The sequence below is a fragment of the Thamnophis sirtalis genome, unplaced genomic scaffold (assembly GCF_051295495.1).
Source record: "Thamnophis sirtalis isolate CommonGarterSnake01/CBP01778 unplaced genomic scaffold, rThaSir2_p1.2 scaffold_9, whole genome shotgun sequence".
Taxonomy (NCBI): Eukaryota; Metazoa; Chordata; class Lepidosauria; order Squamata; family Natricidae; genus Thamnophis; species Thamnophis sirtalis.
Window position 1 is genome coordinate 14,157,177 of NW_028261389.1, and position 19,427 is coordinate 14,176,603.

The 19,427-nt window shown below is 43.0% G+C and overlaps 1 protein-coding gene across 1 annotated transcript; it reads right to left on the minus strand.

Moving 5' to 3' along the window:
- Positions 1 to 5,939: 5,939 nt before the first annotated feature.
- On the minus strand, positions 5,940 to 18,359 carry LOC106545017 (tubulin alpha-8 chain). Its single transcript, XM_087722857.1, has 5 exons — positions 18,219 to 18,359; positions 15,201 to 15,423; positions 11,198 to 11,346; positions 9,269 to 9,949; positions 5,940 to 6,389 (listed from the first exon to the last, which is right to left on the minus strand). The coding sequence occupies exons 1-5, from the start codon at positions 18,219 to 18,221 to the stop codon at positions 6,096 to 6,098; spliced, it is 1,350 nt and encodes a 449-aa protein (XP_087578983.1). The 5' UTR covers positions 18,222 to 18,359; the 3' UTR covers positions 5,940 to 6,095.
- Positions 18,360 to 19,427: the final 1,068 nt, after the last annotated feature.

Below are 19,427 nucleotides of genomic sequence, written 5' to 3' on the forward strand. Positions count from 1 at the left end.
TTCACAAATATACATTCTCGTAGTTATTATTAATATTGTGTGTATATCTTTTAACATAACAATTCTTTTCTCCATCTAAAAATGTAAATATATAATCCAGGACTGCTCTTCCTGCCATCCCATTCATCCATCTTGTTTTGCCACAACCCTACTTTTCCCGCCTCTTTTTCTCCTTCCCTCCCTTCTTCTCTACTTTCTTCTTTCCTCCTCTCCTTTCTCTTTTCTTCTTCCCCTTCCTTTCCCCCACTCCTCCCTCTTCTTCCCCTTCCTGCCCTCTCTCCTACTCTTACTTCCCCTCCATGTCTTCCTCTCCTTTCCCCTTTCTTCTTTCCCTCTCCTTTCTTCTCTTCTCCTCTCCTATAAGGAGGAACTTTCTGACAGTGAGAGCAATCAACCCATGGAACAGAAGTGGCCTTGGAAGTGATGGGAGCTTCATCGCTGGAAGCTTTCCAGAAGAGACTGGACTGCTATCTGTCAGAAATGGTGTAGAGTCTCCTGCTTGGGCAGGGTGGGAGGGTGGGTTGGACTAGATCAGTGTTTTTCAACCTTGGCAACTTGAAGATGTCTGGACTTCAACTCCCAGAATTCCCCAGCCAGCATTCGCGAATGCTGGCTGGGGAATTCTGGGAGTTGAAGTCCAGACATCTTCAAGTTGCCAAGGTTGAAAAACACTGGACTAGATGACCTACAAGGTCCCTTCCAACTCTGTTAATTTAAATCTATCTAAGGAAGCTTTTAGCTGCTACACCCATGAGATAAAACGGGAAGATATCAGATTGTGGTGCCTGGAAAAATTGTCTCTCCCTCCTCTTCCCCTCTGCTTTTCTTGCCTTGGGAAAGGAGCAGAAGCAGGACTGGAGGTGGAGAGAAAGCTCAGAATCCCCTGGTTTCATTACTGAGCAAGAACCCAACTACGCAAAACATCCCATTTTTGGAGCAAGTTCTTTTTCACCGCATGTGTTAACTTTCATTTCACAAAATCACCCTGTGGCCAAGTGGACATAACTCCGCCCTTCTTTAACCAAATTTTCTCTCTCTTTCCCCTGTGTATTGTAGACACAGAAACCACAATGCAAATCTTTTTCTCCCCTCCTGTGGTTAAGGTGGCATCTGAAAGTGACATCATTGATTCTGCATGCCTTGTAGCTGTTTCTGAAACTGTGTGTTAATAACCAGATTCTTCCTTTTTTTCTAATCAAGAAACTGAATCCAGATAATCTGGCCGGTCCCTTCCTTTCAGGCCAATCTGCCTCACAGGCTTGTTACACGAATAAAATGGGGGCTATTGTTCCCAGCACACCGTCTTCAGCTTCTGAATAAAAACAGAGAAAGCAATCTAAAAAAAAAATGATCCTCAGGCAGGATGTTGGATTAAGATCTGAAATTAGATAAGGAATTATACTGGCAGGTTTTCTCCCTTATATGGGTACAGATGCAGTCTGCACAGCGTTTATTTCTAGACAGCCAAGTGAAGGAAGTTAGCACTAGTGGTGGGTTTCAAAAATTTTTAGAACCTCTTCTGTGGGTGTGGCCTGCTTTGTGGGAGTGGCTTGTTGGCCATGTGATTGGGTGGGAGTGGCTTGTTGACCATGTGATTGGGTGGGAGTGGTTTGTTGGCCATGTGACTGGGTGGCCGTGGCCAACTTGTAAAATGTGGTGAAACTCACTTAACAATGCTCTTGCTTAACAACCAAAATGTTGGCTCAGAAACTCTGGCATTGAAGTGTGCAAGTCTTAAAGCTGTCAAGTTACAAGACCCTTGCACCCCTAACCCTTCAGAAACCCCCCCCCGGGGTGTTCAAACTAGACAGCTTTAAGACTTGTGGGCTTCACCTCCCAGAATTCCTCCTCTCGCTCTTCATCTTGATGATGTGTGGACGGACGGGGGGAGGGAGCTGGAACCGGTTCTAAACGGCACTGTACATTTGTGGAACCTCTTCCACGAATCCACTATCTTTTCCCCCACTTGGAACTGGACCCTGAAGGATATTTCTTCCAACACAAGGAAAAGAAAAATTGAAAGATATATGAGTCACATTGGATTGCAAAGTGGAAAACGTGTTTCATCAGCAGTGTGAACACACAAGGATGTAATAGTATTGTAGGTGTTATGTTGACTTTTTTGACCATTCCATCCTTTTTCAATGTCTACAATATTTTTTTCCTTCCAAATATCTTTTGACTAAGGAGCGGAACTTCAGTGTCACGCTCTTTACTTTCTTTTATATTTTCCGCACACTTTGAAAAATTGTGATAAAAGTATTGACATATTGACAGACATAATTCCGGGAGATGAGGATTATAGAAGTTGAAGTCCAATACAATTGAAGGCCACCTCTTTAGCAAAAATCGGTCCACCCTATTATTTATGGCGAACCAAAGGCAAAGGTGGCTGGGTTGACATATGGTTAAAAATCCTGGTTTGCTTAATTATGGTTTGTGGAATAAGTCACAATGGCTGGTTTAAGTGGTATATAATAAGAAGAGAGATATGCATTATCTAACACAGGGGCGTCAAACTTGCATCATCATGCAAGAGCCGAGGTGGCGCAGTGGTTAGGGTGCAGTACTGCAGGCCACTTCAGCTGACTGTTATCTGCAGTTCAGCGGTTCTAATCTCACTGGCTCAAGGTTGACTCAGCCTTCCATCCTTCCGAGGTGGGTGAAATGAGGACCCAGACTGTGGGGGCAATGTGTTGACTCTGTAAACCGCTTAGAGAGGGCTGAAAGCCGTATGAAGCAGTATATAAGTCTAACTGCTATTGCTGTTGCTATACTGTATGTTCTTATGAAATTGCACAAATGAGGTTATGAGGTTTAGCAATCTTACAGATTAAGACATAGAGATTCGGTAGATAAGATGTTGCAATCTGAAGTGCAGGGGGTGGGGGTCAAACTCAATTTAATTGAGGGCTGCGTAAGAGTTGTGTTTGACCTTGGGGGGCTGTGGGGCATGGCCAGCTCGACGTCAACTCGTGTCGGGGGGTGCCAGCAGTGGCCCAAGCCCTCTGTCAGCGAAAACAGGGTCCTGAACTCCATTTTCACTGGCAGAGGGTTGCAAGAGGCCATTGCAGCTAAAAATTTAATTGAGCCGAGGTAGCGCAGTGGTTAAATGCAGCACTGCAGGTTACTTCAGCTGACTGCAGTTCGGCTATTCAAATCTCACTAGCTCAGGGTTGACTCAGCCTTCCATCCTTCCGAGGTGGGTGAAATGAGGACCCAGACTGTGGGGGCGATATGCTGACTCTGTAAACCGCTTAGAGAGGGCTGAAAGCCCTATGAAGCGTTATATAAGTCTAACTGTTTTTGCTATTGCTATCATGTGACATATTGCGACTAAACTGGGCATGGGCGTGGCCAGCAAGTGATGCATCTGGCCCATGTCACGCGGGTTTGACAGCCCTGATCTAACATATGTTCAGTTTGTAATGGATGGGCTCCCTTTGAATTAGACGACTGCCTATATATATAATGATCAAAATATATAATAATTAAAATTATTAAAAACTATCATGGCAAGCAGAAAAAGAAAATGATGGAGGGTGTTAATAATAATGAAGCCACCTCACACATTTCGCCCATCCCCAACCAGGCCTGTTGGCATAACCAGGTCTTCAGGGACCTTCGAAAGACTGAAGAGCTTGATCTCACCTCTGGAGGAAGAAGATTCCACAATGCAGGGGCCATCACGGAAAAGGCCCTGCCATCTAGGGCCCACCACATGTAGCTCCCTAGGTGATGGAACCCTCAAACATGCAGTCGCAATCCTGTACTGTATAGGGCTTTAAAGGTCAACAAACAGCACCTTGAACTGGGATCAGAAGCAAATTGGAAACCAATGGAGCTCGCACAGCAAAGCTATAATGTGTTCACCAGAAACACACATAACTGCTCACACTGCTGCATTTTGCACCGACTGAAGTGTCCAGATCAGTTGTGGGATTCAAAAAATGTTTTTCTACCAGTTCTGTGAGTGTGGCTTTGTGGGCGTGGTGTGGCTTTGTGGGTGTTGCTTTGTGGGCATGGCGTGGAAGGATACTGCAAAATCCCCATTCCCGCGCCATCCCACTAACCTGCTATCCTGCTCCGTTCTCCTGTGCAGGACAACAAAAGAAGATCAGCTGGGAGGAAGCACAGCTGTGGCCAGCCTATTTGCCCGTTCTCTGAACTACTACAAATTTCTGCTACTGGTTCTCCAGAACTGGCTGAATACTACCTCTGGTTTAGATATTCTTCAAGGGCAGCCCTATGTAGAGTATATTGCAATAGTCCGGCTGGAAGTTAACAATTGAATAGGGTCCCTGGATCCAAGAATGGGCCCAATTGGTACACAATACAAAGTTGGGCAAAAGGCAGTCGTAACTGCCACAAGCAGGAGACATGAGTCCAGAAGAACCCCCAGGTGTGTTTTTAAAAATCTACTTTTAAGTAATATCAGGCTATATTAAAGCTCCTTTATTAATCTTATGAAGCTGCTATCTCTGTGATCTTTTGCAAATACTCAGTGTAAATGTGCACAACCAACTATCCTTGCTTCCAGTGTTTTTCACAACAAAGAATAGCAATAGAAATAGCACTTAGACATATATACCGCTTTACAGTGCTGTACAGCCCTCTCTAAGCAGTTTACAGAGTCAGCCTATTGCCCCCAACAATATGGGTCCTCATTTTGCCGACCTTGGAAGGATGGAAGGCTGAGTCAACCTTGAGCCTGGTGAGATTCGATCTGCCAAACTGCAGGCAGCTGGCAGTTAGCAGAAGTAGCTTGCAATACTGCATTCTAACCACTGCGCCACCAAGGCTCTTTCAACTGCAGTTTGCCCTCAATTTAGGAACATTCATTTAACAATGGTTTGAGATTATGACTGCCTCAGAAAAAGTGAGTTGTGATCTGTCCTCAAAGTTATGACCATCGTACCACCTTCACATGATTGCCATGTGCGTGCTTGGCAACCAATTCAGAATTTACGATGTTTGCAGCCTCTTGCAATCATGTATTCGCAATTTATGACTTTTCTCAGTCGGCTTTTGATAAACAATTGAGGAAGCCAGATTCACTTAACAACCACAAGAGAAATGATAGTCAAATTGGGTCCAGCTGTGTGGTGACTTGCTTAACAACTGCACGGCTTAGTGAACAAATTTCAGTCTCGGTTGTGGCTGTAACTTGAGGACTACCTGTAATGTCTATAATAGTTGTGCTCGGCAGGCTGCACTTTTCTTGTGTTACTATACTATACAGCTAGTCCTCAACTTATAACAGTTCATTTAGTGATCATTCAAAGTTACAACAACACTGAAAAAAGTGATATGATTGTTTTTCACACTTAGAACCAATGCAGCATCCCCACTGGTGGTGGGTTCCGGGAGGTATGGCCCAGTACAGGCGCACTGGTGGTACTGGGAGCAGTGGCCACCATACCGGAACGGTGGCTCGTTTGGCGCACCCACCTGCTGGCGTTCCTTACCGGGTTTTGATGCAAATGGGCAATTGCGCACGCGCCCACAGCATGCTGCGCCTGCGCGAACTCCACCAAGCAGCTGGGTGTCACAGGGCAGAGGTGTGTGCAGGCGTGCGCAGTGCATGTGCCCGACTATGACGCCTGGTCCCAGTTGTGATGGGATCCGGAACCAATCTGATCCCCACTGTCACGTGATCAAAATTTGGATGCTTGGCATCTGACTTATATTTATGACGGGCTCATATGATCACCTTTTGCAACCTTCTGACAAGCAAAGTCAATGGGGAAAACCAGATTCACTGAACAACTGTGTTACTAACTTAACAACTGCCATGATTCACTTAACAGCTCTGACAATAAAGCGTGTAAAAGGGGGGAACAACTCACAACTGTCTCACTTAGCAACAGAAACTTTGGGCTCCGTTGTGGTCGTACGTCGAGGACCACGTGTATGGCCTAAGAAAGAAAATGCAGGAAAACTCTTCACAGAGTGATGATATATTTATATATGCTGCTGGAGTAGACAAGAATGCAATTGATTAAGCTCCACTACTATGCTTCTTTCGTCCATCAAAGACTTGTGAGAACTTCATTTGTGGCCCAAATACGCACAGCTGGGGGCCGTTTATATTTTTAAAATTCTTCCCCATCATTTTCTTCTTCCAAAGAATCCGTGCCAACTTCCTCATAGTCTTTCTCTAATGCAGCTAAATCTTCCCGAGCCTCCGAGAACTCTCCTTCCTCCATGCCTTCACCAACATACCAGTGAACAAAGGCTCGCTTGGCGTACATCAAATCAAACTTGTGGTCCAATCTGGCCCAGGCTTCAGCGATGGCAGTGGTGTTGCTCAGCATGCAAACAGCTCGCTGCACTTGAGCAAGGTCACCTCCGGGCACTACGGTTGGGGGCTGATAATTGATGCCAACCTGGAAAACAGAAGGAGAGATAAAAGATAATTCAAAACGGCCTTAATAGGAAGAGTAGAATGGCCTTGGGGGGGGGGGGGAAGGAGAGCAATGAGAAATCTGAACTACCATTATTTTTCGGAGTATAAGACAAGATTTTGAAGAGGCAAATTTAAGAAAAAGTTTTTGCACTCTGCAGGCCTCCCAAAACCAGCCCATTTTTAGTCAAAAAAAGAGAGCCTGCATAGCTTTTAGGAGGCTTATAGAGTACTCCTGGAGGCTGGGGAGGGCACAAATGAGCAAAAAACAGCCCATTTTTCACTCATTTTTGCCCTCCCCACTCCCCAGGAGCACTCTGGAAGCCTCCTAAAGGCTATGCATGGCCATTTTGGTGAAGGGGGCGGAGTTTTGGAAGGCCAAAAATGCTGTGTATAAGATGCACCCAGATTTTCATACTCTTTTTTGAGGAAAAAAGGTGCGTCTTATATTCCGAAAAATATGGTAGGGAGATTCTGATGACACTGCAACAAATTTATTCCCATAATTTCCTCTAATAGCTAACCTGAGCAGTGCCATATTTCAATTACTTTAGAGAAAAAATAATGGCACAGTGTCAGTTAAGATGCTGGGTTTGTCAGCTGGAAAGTCAGCACTGCAGCCCTTGTTCGAGACCCAAATGCCACGGGTGAGCTCCCATCCTCACCCCAGCTCCTGCCAACGTAGCAGTTCGAAAGGATGCAAATGTGAGTAGATAAGTAGGTACCATTTCAGTGGGAAGGTAATAGTGCTCCATGATGTCATACTGGTCACCCGACCATAGAAATGTCTTTGGACAGCACTGGCTCAATAGCCTTGAAACGGAGATGAGCACCACCCCCTACAGTGGATAATGACTAGTGGAGTAAAATCCAGAAGAAGGAAAAGTAACTTCAGGATATTTTTGCTGTGCAAAAGCCTGTGATGTTAAAAAGAAAATATTTGCAGCTCTGCAAAAATTGATTGCTAAGGGCTAAGAATATGGACTCTCCAACAAAAGGCTGTTTTTGACAAACTCCGAGTCGATCAAGATAGAAATAATAAGATAGTGCTTGTTTAAAAGACATGTTTTTACAACACTTTACACATACTAAGTTTGGGGATAAAGTATTGGGTTTTATAAATATATTTACAAGGACAAAAGCTAAAACATCCAGATGATAATATTATTTTGAACTGCAACTATATGAAGTCTTCTTTCATTTCATTACCATTGAATTTAAGACACAACAGTATTTGGCAACTTTCAGAACTTTCAACTGGCTGAGAAATTCTGAGAATTAAAATCCACCCATCTGAAAGTTACTGAAGGTGAGAAATACTGGAATAGCATATGACATACTGTCTTCACCATGGATGCTTCCTCTCAAAGCCCTCCATGTTTCATCAAGTATACATAGTGAAATCACCCACCCACTGTAGCAGGTGACCAGGCTGAACACAAGGGAGGAGTCAAACACGCCATCAGTCATGAGTCCCTTTACGCCCACAAGAGAGCTACTAAGTCCAGCCCACCGTGAATTCTGTTGACTCTTTATCTATGCAAATTTGCTTTGACTGTTAGTGGTTCACATTCTTGTAGAGAGCTTTAGTTTGGAAGTTTGGAAGTTTATTGACATTTGTATGCCGCCCACTCCCTAGGGACTCTGGGCGGCTTACAAACAAACAAGGGAATATATAAAAATTAAAATAGAAATACAATTATTTAAAATTCCACAACATACATACTACTTAAAGTGGGGCTGGATGCTAATCAACAGCCCCAGGACTGCCGGAACAGCCAGGTCTTAGTGGCTTTATGGGAGGCCGGAAGAGTAGTGAGGGTTCGGATCTCAACGGGGAGATCATTCCATAGGGCCGGGGCAGCAACAGAGAAGGCCCTCCCCCAGGGGGGTCACCAGTCGACATTGACCGGCCGATGGTAACCGGAGGAGGCCCAATCTGTGTGATCTTATCGGTCTTTGGGAGGTAAATGGCAGGAGGCAGTCTCTCAGGTAGCCAGGTCCTAAACCATGTAGCATACAGTAATCAAGTGCTGAAAATTCAGACACTTAGCCACTGGCATATACCGTATTTTTCAGAGTATAAGACCACCTTTCCCCCCCCTAAAAGAGCATGGAAATGTTGGTGCATCTTATACACCGAATACAGCCATTTTTGGCCTCTCGAAGGACCACCCTCACATCCCAATTTTGTGAAAAATGGAGGCATTTTCCCCTTCCTGCAGCCCCCAGGAGCACTCCGCAGGCTTCAGCAAGCTGGGGGAAGGGGAAAATGCCCCTGTTTTGGGGGGAAACAGTCCATTTTTCCACCCACCTGACTGGACGTCATCACGCAGAAGAACCTGCACATGCACAGAGGTGGCTCGTGTGAGCAAAACAAGCATGCACACTTTCACATTTGTGAACCAGCAGCGAAGGTAACTTGATTTCACCCCTGCTGTATTACTGTTGTTCTTCTCTTCCTTCCTAGTACCAATCTCTTCCCAGTTATGACTATAACCATGTTGCTTGTATCTTTAAATTTTATATTGTTTTATTGTTTCCTAGTATAATTTGATTGCTTATTAGTAACCTATGACTATCACTAAGTGTTGTATCTTATGATTCTTGATGAATGTATTCCATTTTATTTTTCTTATGTACACTGAGAGCATTTGCATCAAAGACAAATTCCTTGTGTGTCCAATCACATTTGGCCAATAAAGAATTCCATTCTATTCCATTCCATTCTATTCTATTCTATTCTATTCTAAATTGATGTTACTTACATTTAATACTTACCTTGGGACATGGATTATACCCATTATGTCAATGTGCATCTTTTTAAGAAAGAAGGAAGATATTTAGTTATTTGCTCCTCACCTTGAAACCAGTTGGACACCAGTCCACGAACTGGATTGTCCTTTTAGTCTTGATAGCAGCGATCGCGACATTGACATCTTTGGGCACCACATCTCCACGGTAGAGCATGCAGCAAGCCATGTACTTGCCATGACGGGGGTCACATTTGACCATCTGATTGTTGACCTCAAAACAGGAGCTGGTGATTTCGGCCACGGAGAGCTGCTCGTGGTAGGCCTTTTCAGAGGAGATGATGGGCGCATAGGTCACCAAGGGGAAGTGGATGCGAGGGTAGGGCACCAGGTTGGTCTGGAACTCAGTCAGGTCCACATTGAGGGCACCGTCGAAGCGCAAGGAGGCAGTGATGGAGGAGACAATCTGGCTGATGAGACGGTTCAGGTTGGTGTACGTGGGGCGCTCAATGTCCAAATTACGACGGCAGATGTCATAGATGGCCTCATTGTCCACCATGAAGGCACAGTCAGAGTGTTCCAAGGTGGTGTGGGTGGTCAGGATAGAATTGTAGGGCTCCACCACTGCTGTGGACACTTGAGGGGCCGGATAGATAGCAAACTCCAGTTTGGACTTCTTGCCGTAATCCACGGACAAGCGTTCCATCAACAAGGAGGTGAAACCTGAGCCCGTGCCTCCTCCAAAACTGTGGAAAATCAGGAATCCTTGTAAACCTGAGCAGGAATCGGTCTACAAAGAATTACAATCCAAGGTGAGCTATGTGTATCTCAACCATTCTTTGTAGCCCACTCACTATTTGCTACATGCAAAGACCATTTCTACAATTCCAATGTTTGGCAACGGACTCATATTTATGATGGTTACAGTGTCCCCAGGGGTCATGTGATCACCTTTTGTGACCTTCTGACGCGGCAGCCAGATTCGCTTAACAACCATGTTACAATGTTGAGCTGCGGTGGCGCAGTGATTAGAATGCAGTACTGCAGGCTACTTCTGCTGACTGCCAGCTGCCTGCAATTTAGCAGATTGAATCTCACCAGACTCAAGGCTGACTCAGCCTTCCAGCCTTCTGAGGTTGGTAAAATGAGGAGCCGGATTGTTGGGGACAATAGGCTGACTCTATAAACCACTTAGAGAGGGCTGTGAAGCGGCATATAAGTCTAGGTGTTATTGTTATTGCTACTAACTTAACACCTGCAGTGATTCACTTAACAAATGTGGCAAGAAAGATTGTAAAACGGGGCAAATAACAAATGTCTCACTTAGCAACAGACATTTTGAGCGCAGTTGTGCTGGTAAGATGAGGACTACCTGTATTGTGACTGCCTTATAATAGAAGAAGAATATAAAATAACAAGATAACAATTCCTCCTTCTCTACAATATGAGGAATATATAGTTGGCATAAAAAATATTTGTCAAACAAGATAGCCTAGCAAGATTTTCCTAGAATTGAAAGTATGAGATCCATGAGTTTTATAGATATTTAGATTTAACTTAAACAGATTATTATTTACCCAGCTCATTCTGCATCAGTGATGGTTTCCGGATTCCGTTCCAACTGCTACGGTTGGAATGGCCCTGGAGTTACCCACATGCATGCACGCGGTGCACACATGTGTTGTAGCATCAAATAACGCTTACGCAAGCCTCCGCGATGCTCCATGCTCCACGGAGCATCACGCAAGTGCCGTACACACCATGTGTGTCCGCGGAAGCGCCAACAGCATAAAGCACTGGTGAGCACGGGCAGGTAGATGGACCCTCCGGAGCACCGTACCGGAACGGTATTCGGTGCTCCAGGCAGGATCCAGTACGCCCATACCGGGGCGTATCGCCTGCAAACCACCACTGGTCTGCATATTAATACAGCTCATGGCATATCCAGCTGGCATGACTGTAACTGGATTTCCTATCATTAGATTTCTGCCTCTAGCCCTAAAACCATGTCACTTTTAATTGTCATGCATGTGCTTACCAGCTTGCGAATACGATCCAGCACCATATCAATGCTCTCCTTTCCAATGGTATAGTGGCCACGGGCATAGTTATTAGCGGCATCCTCTTTGCCAGTGATCAGCTGCTCTGGGTGGAAAAGTTGGCGGTAGGCTCCAGCCCGTACTTCATCTGTTAAGAAATGGAAATATATTGTGACAAATATAAGACATTTTTTGATAATCTTGATACGTTCCTTCCTAATTGACTTCTGACACCATCTTTGTTTGCTAAATGACAGAAGCTTTTGTGTGTAATTTTGGCTTTAACATCATTTGAAATGATTCCCGGCATGGATTATTAACATCAAATATGATCTTGCTTAATTCTTAGTATTCTGACCCAGGCTTCCTTAAAAAGCAAGAAGCAGAGTTTTGGTCCCCTTTTATTTACATGACTGTGAATTCCTTTCATTTACTGTCAGCAAGGCTTAGCAAACAGTCTTTCAGAGGAATATTTATCTATACGAACCTTATCTCGTTTGGAGAACTGCCAGATAACTAGTTTCCAAATGCAGGGCAAGGCAAAACTGGGCACAGAGTCTCTTACAGTCACAAACAGAACTTACCATTCTTGAAACGACTGAATGAACGGATTGTTTCCTGCAAAAGCCCACTCCCCTCTTTTGTTTCCTATGGGAGGGGCCAATCACCTCCTACGTGTGGCTTATCTCCTAAGTCGACCCTGCTTTCTTACTTGCTCTTGTCTTCTGGCAGCTCTGCGCATGCACACATTGCTGTCTAGCTCCCTCTCTGCCTCCGATGCAGAGCCCTTGTCTGAGCTTTCCTCAGCCCCCAGGACTGGCCCATGTTCCTTCCCAACCTCCTCACTGTCTGACTCTGCTGCCAACTCCGCAGGCCGCCAGCAGGCCACAACACTTAGAAACCAAGTAGGAACTATGTAGCAATGCTCGATTTGATCCTTGGTGAGCTAGGTTGCGCAACTGAGGATAGAATTATTAATACAGGTATTCCTCAACCACAATTGAGCCCAATACTTACGTGGCTAAGTGAAACATTTGTTAAGTGAGTTTTGCCCCATTTTATTACTTTTGTTGCCACAGTGAATCATTGCAATTGTTACGTTAGTAACATGGTTGTTAAGTGAGTCTAGCTTCCCCATTGAGTTTGCTGGTCAGAAGGTTGCAAAAGATAATCACATGATCCCGGGACAATGCAACCGTCATAAATGTGAACCAGTTGCCAATCATCTGGGTTTTGATCATGGGGCCATAGTGATACTGCAATGGTCATAAGTGTGAAAAGCGTTCATAAGTCACTTTTTCAGGGCCATTGAAACTTTGAGCTGTCACTAAATGAACTGTTGTAAGTCAATGACTACCTCTACTGGTGGCACATTTTGAGTTGTTAAGTTAAAAATAAACTCTGATTCTTTTTACTTCCCCCCCCCTTACAATATCTCTTTCTTTTCCCCATACACATATACATGCAAACAAATATACACAAACTATTTAAACTAGACATTTAGTGTATCCGAACTTAAATCCAAACTGTTTGAAAAGTAAATAGGCGCAGGGTACCTATTTTCATACATGGTGGTTATGCCCGAAAGCTAAAAAATATTGGACTAAAATACAAAAATGGTTACAGGAAATTACAAACACCCAAATAGAGCTCAAAGCAGAATTGTTACCTCTGGGGATTATTAAGAGAAAGTATACGAAAGAGATAAAATATTTAATTTTGCACATAATTGCAGCAGTGAAAATAGCAGTCGCACAATGCTGGAAAAGGGATACCATGCCGACAGACTGTTTGATAATCCAAATGATTCTTGATTGCGCAGAGATGGATAAACTCACATTGTAGTTCAGGGACAAAGAAGACTCAGAATATTATACAATTTGGGAAAACTGGTATAAATGGATAAATAACAGAAACATGAAACGTACAGCTTAGAAACATAGATGTATAGATATAGGAATCATTAGGAATGTATAAAAGTGTGTTTGAATAACAAATGCTTATGCTAGTCCTGTCAAAAAGGATCGTAATTTATACAAAACTATTTTTAAAGATATTTGTATTGTAATCAGAGGTGGGTTCCTACCAGTTCGCACCTATTCGGTAGAACCGGTTTGTCAAATCTACCGAACTGGTTAGAAGAGTTTCCACCAGTGGACCCGGAAAGCAGGCCACACCTACAGAAGAGGTTCCAAAAATTTTTGAAACCCACCACTGGTCCTTGGATATGATTATTCTACACTATCATGCTCCTATTTATAAAACTCAGTGCCTCTGTGAAAGGTAAGGATGACTACTGCGTTTGTAGTGCAATCAGAACATTGCGTGTGTTGAAGTTGTTTTAACGCAAACCAAAGATGCCTTTTAAAACACAAGTTTACATCCTATTCTTATGCATGCCAGTGCTGTGTGTGAGGTAATCTAAGGTGGTTCTGACAAGTGTCGTCGGCATCTTCATATCCAGTCACATGGGCGGCAAGCCACTCCCATCTGGTCACATGGGTGGCAAGCCACTCCCATCTGGTCACATGGGTGGCAAGCCACTCCTACAAAGGAGGCCACACCCACAGAGTAGGTTCAAACAATTTTTGAAACCCACCACTGATTGTAATGTATTAAATTTTCAATAAAAGTTTTTTTTCCAAAAATAAAAAATAAACTAGACATTTAGATATCCAACATATTAAAAGGCTCTACCAAGTAAAATCCTGTCCCAGATGGATATAATGAAATATTCACACAAGGTAGCCAGAAGGAAGCCCTTTTCTTTTTCTGTTTACTCTTTCAAAATTCAGGAGAAACAAATTTTCTCATATTTCAAAAACTAAAATATATATAACTACCAGAGCAGGGCTAGAAGCCCCCTACAATAATTATAATAATAAAACAACCTGCTTAGGGCCTTGTTGTATAAACTCTTGTTCCAAAGCTGTATCAACCTCTGTTAATAGTAATATTGGTGTTAGGGTATAGTATATAGAATAGAATGGAATGGAATGGAATAAATAATAATGTTATGACTAGAGAGCTAAAATGGAAACCCAATTCATTAAATTAGGAACATGCAAACAGGTACGTTCCCAACATTTATTAAAAATGGTACATAATTGAATTTCTTTCAATGTATTCATGTAATGGAAAGTATGGAATTAAAGTGAACCAGAGTATAATTATCTATTTTAATAATTTTCTGTCTATGAGATTAAAAATTAGAGGCACACATTTGTAGAGCATATGTGTGGAACTTGGGCTATAGATTGTGTTCCTCTAATCTTTAACGACACAGTATAATTAGTCAGAGTTAAGTCAGTCAACTAATTTTAGAAGCAAGAAAGGGCAGCATATTCTGGTCTCTTTTTTCCTGCCAGGGAGGGGGAGGGAAGGCGTAAACATAAGTGGTTTTTTGCATCAGGTATCCAAATTACCTGATTGATTGGATATTATTTTTTGGTTTATTTTTTGATGTGATTCATTCGCTCCTTCAGTTAATCGTTTGATCTTAATTCAGTCAAGATCCCCAGTAGTTAAAACCGTGATATTTATCCTCTCCTTCCCGGTTAAGATAGAAAAAAAGATTAGCTCTGTAAAAATACCAGGAAGTGGGAAGTTCGCCCTGACCAAATTAAGTTGCTGCAAAAGAAAATAAAAACAATTTTCAGCATAAATAGGCTTACGGGATTGGTTTTAGCATGAATCACAATATTTTTTTTGCCTCAGCATAGGCTTCAGAAGTGCTTTGATTGTAGATATCTTCTTAGCACCTTGATTCCCCAAAATCTCAAGGACATTTCTGGTATAGAATTCTGCAAAATAGGACTTGATGGCTGAAGACATCCCGTTAAATGTTAGGGTTTTTTTTTTCCATCCTTGAATTTGCCATCAGAAGTCACCTTTCCATAACTGGTAAAAGACTAAGATACCTGATTTCTCCCCTCTTATCTCCAGCACTGCAAATGTTCAGTAACTCCCATTCTATTTGCAACCACTCATGATTTCACTGACCTACTACTGTGGGTTCTAGGTCCACCATAACAGCTCGTGGCACGTGCTTCCCCGTGCGGGTTTCACTGAAGAATGTGGTAAAGGAGTCATCATTATTAAACTTGTTGGGTTCGGCCTGAAAGGTGCCATCTGGCTGGATGCCGTGTTCCAGACAGAACAGCTCCCAGCATGCATTACCAATCTGTACGCCAGCTTGACCAACATGAACTGAGATGCATTCACGCTGTGAGGGAAAAAAATAAAGTTAACATTAGAAGAACAGGACACATACAATGCCCGTTTATCTCCCCTTCCCACTCTTCTAGAGAAAATTATCATTGGGCCTTCAGGGATAGAGGACTTCTTATTTTCAATTCTTCAATCCAACTTGGAACTCTTAAGAGAATTCGGATGAATACCCCATCATTTCTACTTCATAACAAACAACTGGGTTGACTACGTCCACCAGATCATGTCCATCATCACAGTTGCAGGATACCATGTTGGAGAAGACTAATCTAGACAGTGATGTAAAATTTCTGAGCATCAATATCTGTGTAATCAAAATGAACAATATCTGTGTAACCACTCAGGAAGAAGATAAAGATGCTAGCAGTCTTGGGAAAGCCCTTATTTTGAAGAAGTACAAACAATATTGACAAGAGTAACCAACACTTGCAAAATGCAATGAGGAACAAGATTAAATTTTGGCCATAAAATGCTGTTGGTCTGTTAGAGGATAACAGCAGTGAAGAGGGAAATGGCATATTTCTACACTGGGCTGGCTCAATGTTTTTATTGCGGTGATTAGTCTGTAAATAATTAAATTATGGATGCTATTTCAATGATAGAGCCAGTGGTTAAGGCCCTTGGCCAAAAACTCTTTGAGTTCTTCTCCCACCGTAGGCACAAAGACAACTGGACAAACTCTCAGCCCTAGGAAACAGACAATGACAATGCACTTTCAAAATCTGGGCCACAGCCAGCATACATTTTTTCCCCCAGCAAAAATAGCATAATAATAATAATGAAACAATGAGCATTTTTCAGGATTTGTTAAACATTCTTAGGTTTCATCTGCATACAAAAAGCAGATTTAATATCATACAGATTGTGATAAATCTCAATCCCATAATATGCGCAACGGGTTTGTTTTTATTTCTGCCTGGCTCTTAACTTAGCTAAATGATATTACTCCATGAACTGTAACTTAAGAAGGTTGTGGTCTTTGGATTCCTTAACCCATATGATTGATAGGAAGAGTGGCAATGCTTCCCTCCCCACCCCCCATCCACATTTTTTTTTTGTTATTTCTATTTCATATGTTTAACTTAAGAAATTAATGCTGGCCAGAGTCATTATACATTTACTGGCTATAAAGATCAGGTTAAACCATGCAAAATGAAGTTGGTTACAGTAAAAAAAAAAAATTAAGTTTCTCTTTTGTTTCTTGCAAAACTTCCAGCTTAGCAATTTGGAGTCATCAAAGTTGGATGGGAGGAAGGGACAGAAAGTTGGGAAATAGATTAACTTTCAAAGTTACCTAACAAAGAACGAATTAGTTCATGGTTTTAGTTCAAGTTCTAGGCTACATCATACAGTCAAGTAGTTAGTAAGCAGTAGTAACCCTTTTATAGGAAAAAGAAGTGTATTGCTCTAAGCTGTGATGTTTAAGTATAGATTGCTTTGCTAAGCCATAGTGATCCAAATCACACATGCTAAAATCGTGTTCTCATCTTATCCAACTTCTTTGTGGCACCTTACGATACTTGAGGTTATGCTGCTGGATTTTGGTGGTCATTTTGGATATTTGAAGGGTGGGGAAGGGTGGAAATGTAGTGGCTTGCTCTCATTCCCAAACATAAAGATAAAAGTAAAGGTTCCCCTCGCACATATGTGCTAGTCGTTCCCGATTCTAGGAGGCGGTGCTCATCTCTGTTTCAAAGCCGATGAGCCAGTGCTGTCCGAAGACATCTCTGTGGTCATGTTGCCAGCATGACTAAATGCCAAAGGCGCACGGAACACTGTTACCTTCCCACCAAAGGTGATCCCTATTTTTTTACTTGCATTCTAACTGCTAGGTTGGCCGAAGCTGGGACAAGTAACGGGAGCTCATTCTGTTACACGGCGCTAGCAGGGGTGGGTTTCTCGCCCCGTTCCAACCGGTTCGGTTGGAACGGGGCCGGCGGCGTCCTCGTGCACGCACGCAGTGCACGCATGCATACTAGCGCCTGTGCGATGCTCCAGCTGCTCCTGGAGGATCGCTCAGGCGCTGTATGCGTTCTGCGCATGCGTAGAAGCGCAGAACTCGTCAAAACCGGGTAAGAAACGCGGGCGGGCGGGTGGATCCTTCGGCGTTCCCGGAAGTTACTTACTTCCGGGTTCTCCGACCAACCGGTTTGCGGGGACCACCGCGAACCTCCTGAAACCCACCCCTGGGCGCTAGGGATTCAAACCGCTGAACTGCTGACCTCTCTGATCGACAAGCTCAGCGTCTTAGTCGCTGAGCCACCACGTCCCTTCCCCAAACAATACCACCATAAAAGCTAAAAGAGGACACAAAAACCATGAGCCAGTGTCTTCCAGTTATGGTGCCACAAAACTGGACGATCTCTGGCAACTTTCCAGAGGCTAGAAAGACAGAGGTGAAACCTCTGATTCTTTAAAAGTTCTCCTGCCTTGGCTTAGGGGAATGGGTGATCCCAGCCAGTATCATCTGGGCAGGTTATGAATTCTAGGTTTCCCATTTATTCTCGGGTTATAGATTGCCGTTTCTCTTGTTGCAATTCATCCTAGAGGTATTTTTTTTAACTCAGGTTTGCTGCTGACTTCTGCTATCTCCTGTTTATTCCCAGGTAAGCATGCTTAGGATTGCACTGTTAACCACTTCAGCTTACTATGGAATCTATGCTAAAAAACAGTACAGTCTGGCGAAGGAAGTAATGCCTAACTAGTTTTGGGATACAAACATTACAACCTTTTAGAGCCAGTGGCTGTGAATTTCTTCATTCTTGTCTCCCCTCTGTTTCTTTAGCTTACCATAATGCTTTGTCTGATTGTGGCTTCTTTTCTTGATCAGGAGCTAGGAGGTTTTGTTTCTGTTTTCCCTGTCTCTCCACAATTCCTTCTGCCACCCGTTGAGCTGTAATGAAGGAGGAGACTGGCACCAAACACCTGTTGTTGCCTCTCAGTGTCATAGAGCAGGGGAGGGAAGAGGTCATAATTCCCAACATGTACACCCTCTGGACCAACTTACATCACCAGCCTCTGAAAGTCATAGCTTCAGCAGCTTCATTACGCCCAAAGGGACAGACGTCCTTAAAATTCTAAATTATCCACTGTTGCCTCTATCTGGCAGCATTTCCAGCATTCTGGTGATCTGGTTGGAAACATTTTTGCTAGTCTTGGTGAGGGTAGATACCATCTATAGAACTTTTTATATAAGTTTTCTCTATAAGCTGCTGACATTGCCAATTTATAATTCCCCCCCTCACAATTTCTCCCACTTGTCTAACTCTATGGTGTAGCCGAATTTTTTCCCCTTCCGTTTTAAACCTCAATAAATCATTATATAATTTTTAAATCAATTTTTCATCCATCCCCTGTAATATCTTGTGTAATTCTTGTGATTCTTTATAAAACCCCATAGTTCTCTACATCTTTCTTATATCTCATCTGGATTTGCATATAGGACCACCAGTCCAAATCCCCTCATTTTTTTAAATTCCTGTTTTTAGCTTCATCTAATGTATCTTTATAAATTGTCTACTGTTTGGGATTAATCCGCCCAGCCACGAGAAATAGTGGTCTTTAAATAAATTAAGATGAGATTGGATATCTTTATTATGGTCTTTGACCAGCCTTTCCAGTAAAAAACATAGCTTGATGCGACAATTTGTTATTGCAACATGAAGGAAAATAATAGAACAATAAAAACAAAATATCTAATTAAAGGTTTTGCACATTTGTAGAACTCGGTGAAGAGATTTCGCTATGTAATATGTGAGGGTGGATATTTCGCTAAACTGGGCAGGGGTGGGGCCAGCCGTGACGCATATGGGCTGGGAGCTGGGGCTGCGGGCCGCGGGCCACGGGCCGCAGGTTTGACAGAGCGCTGCCCCCCCTTATATTAATTTAATCACAGACATTCAGGCTCAGTGTCTTAATTGTCTTAATTGAGTAGTCCTCATGAAATAAAATTGTTAATGATTTTGTGTTATGTAACTGAAGGTCTGTCATTCATTTAGG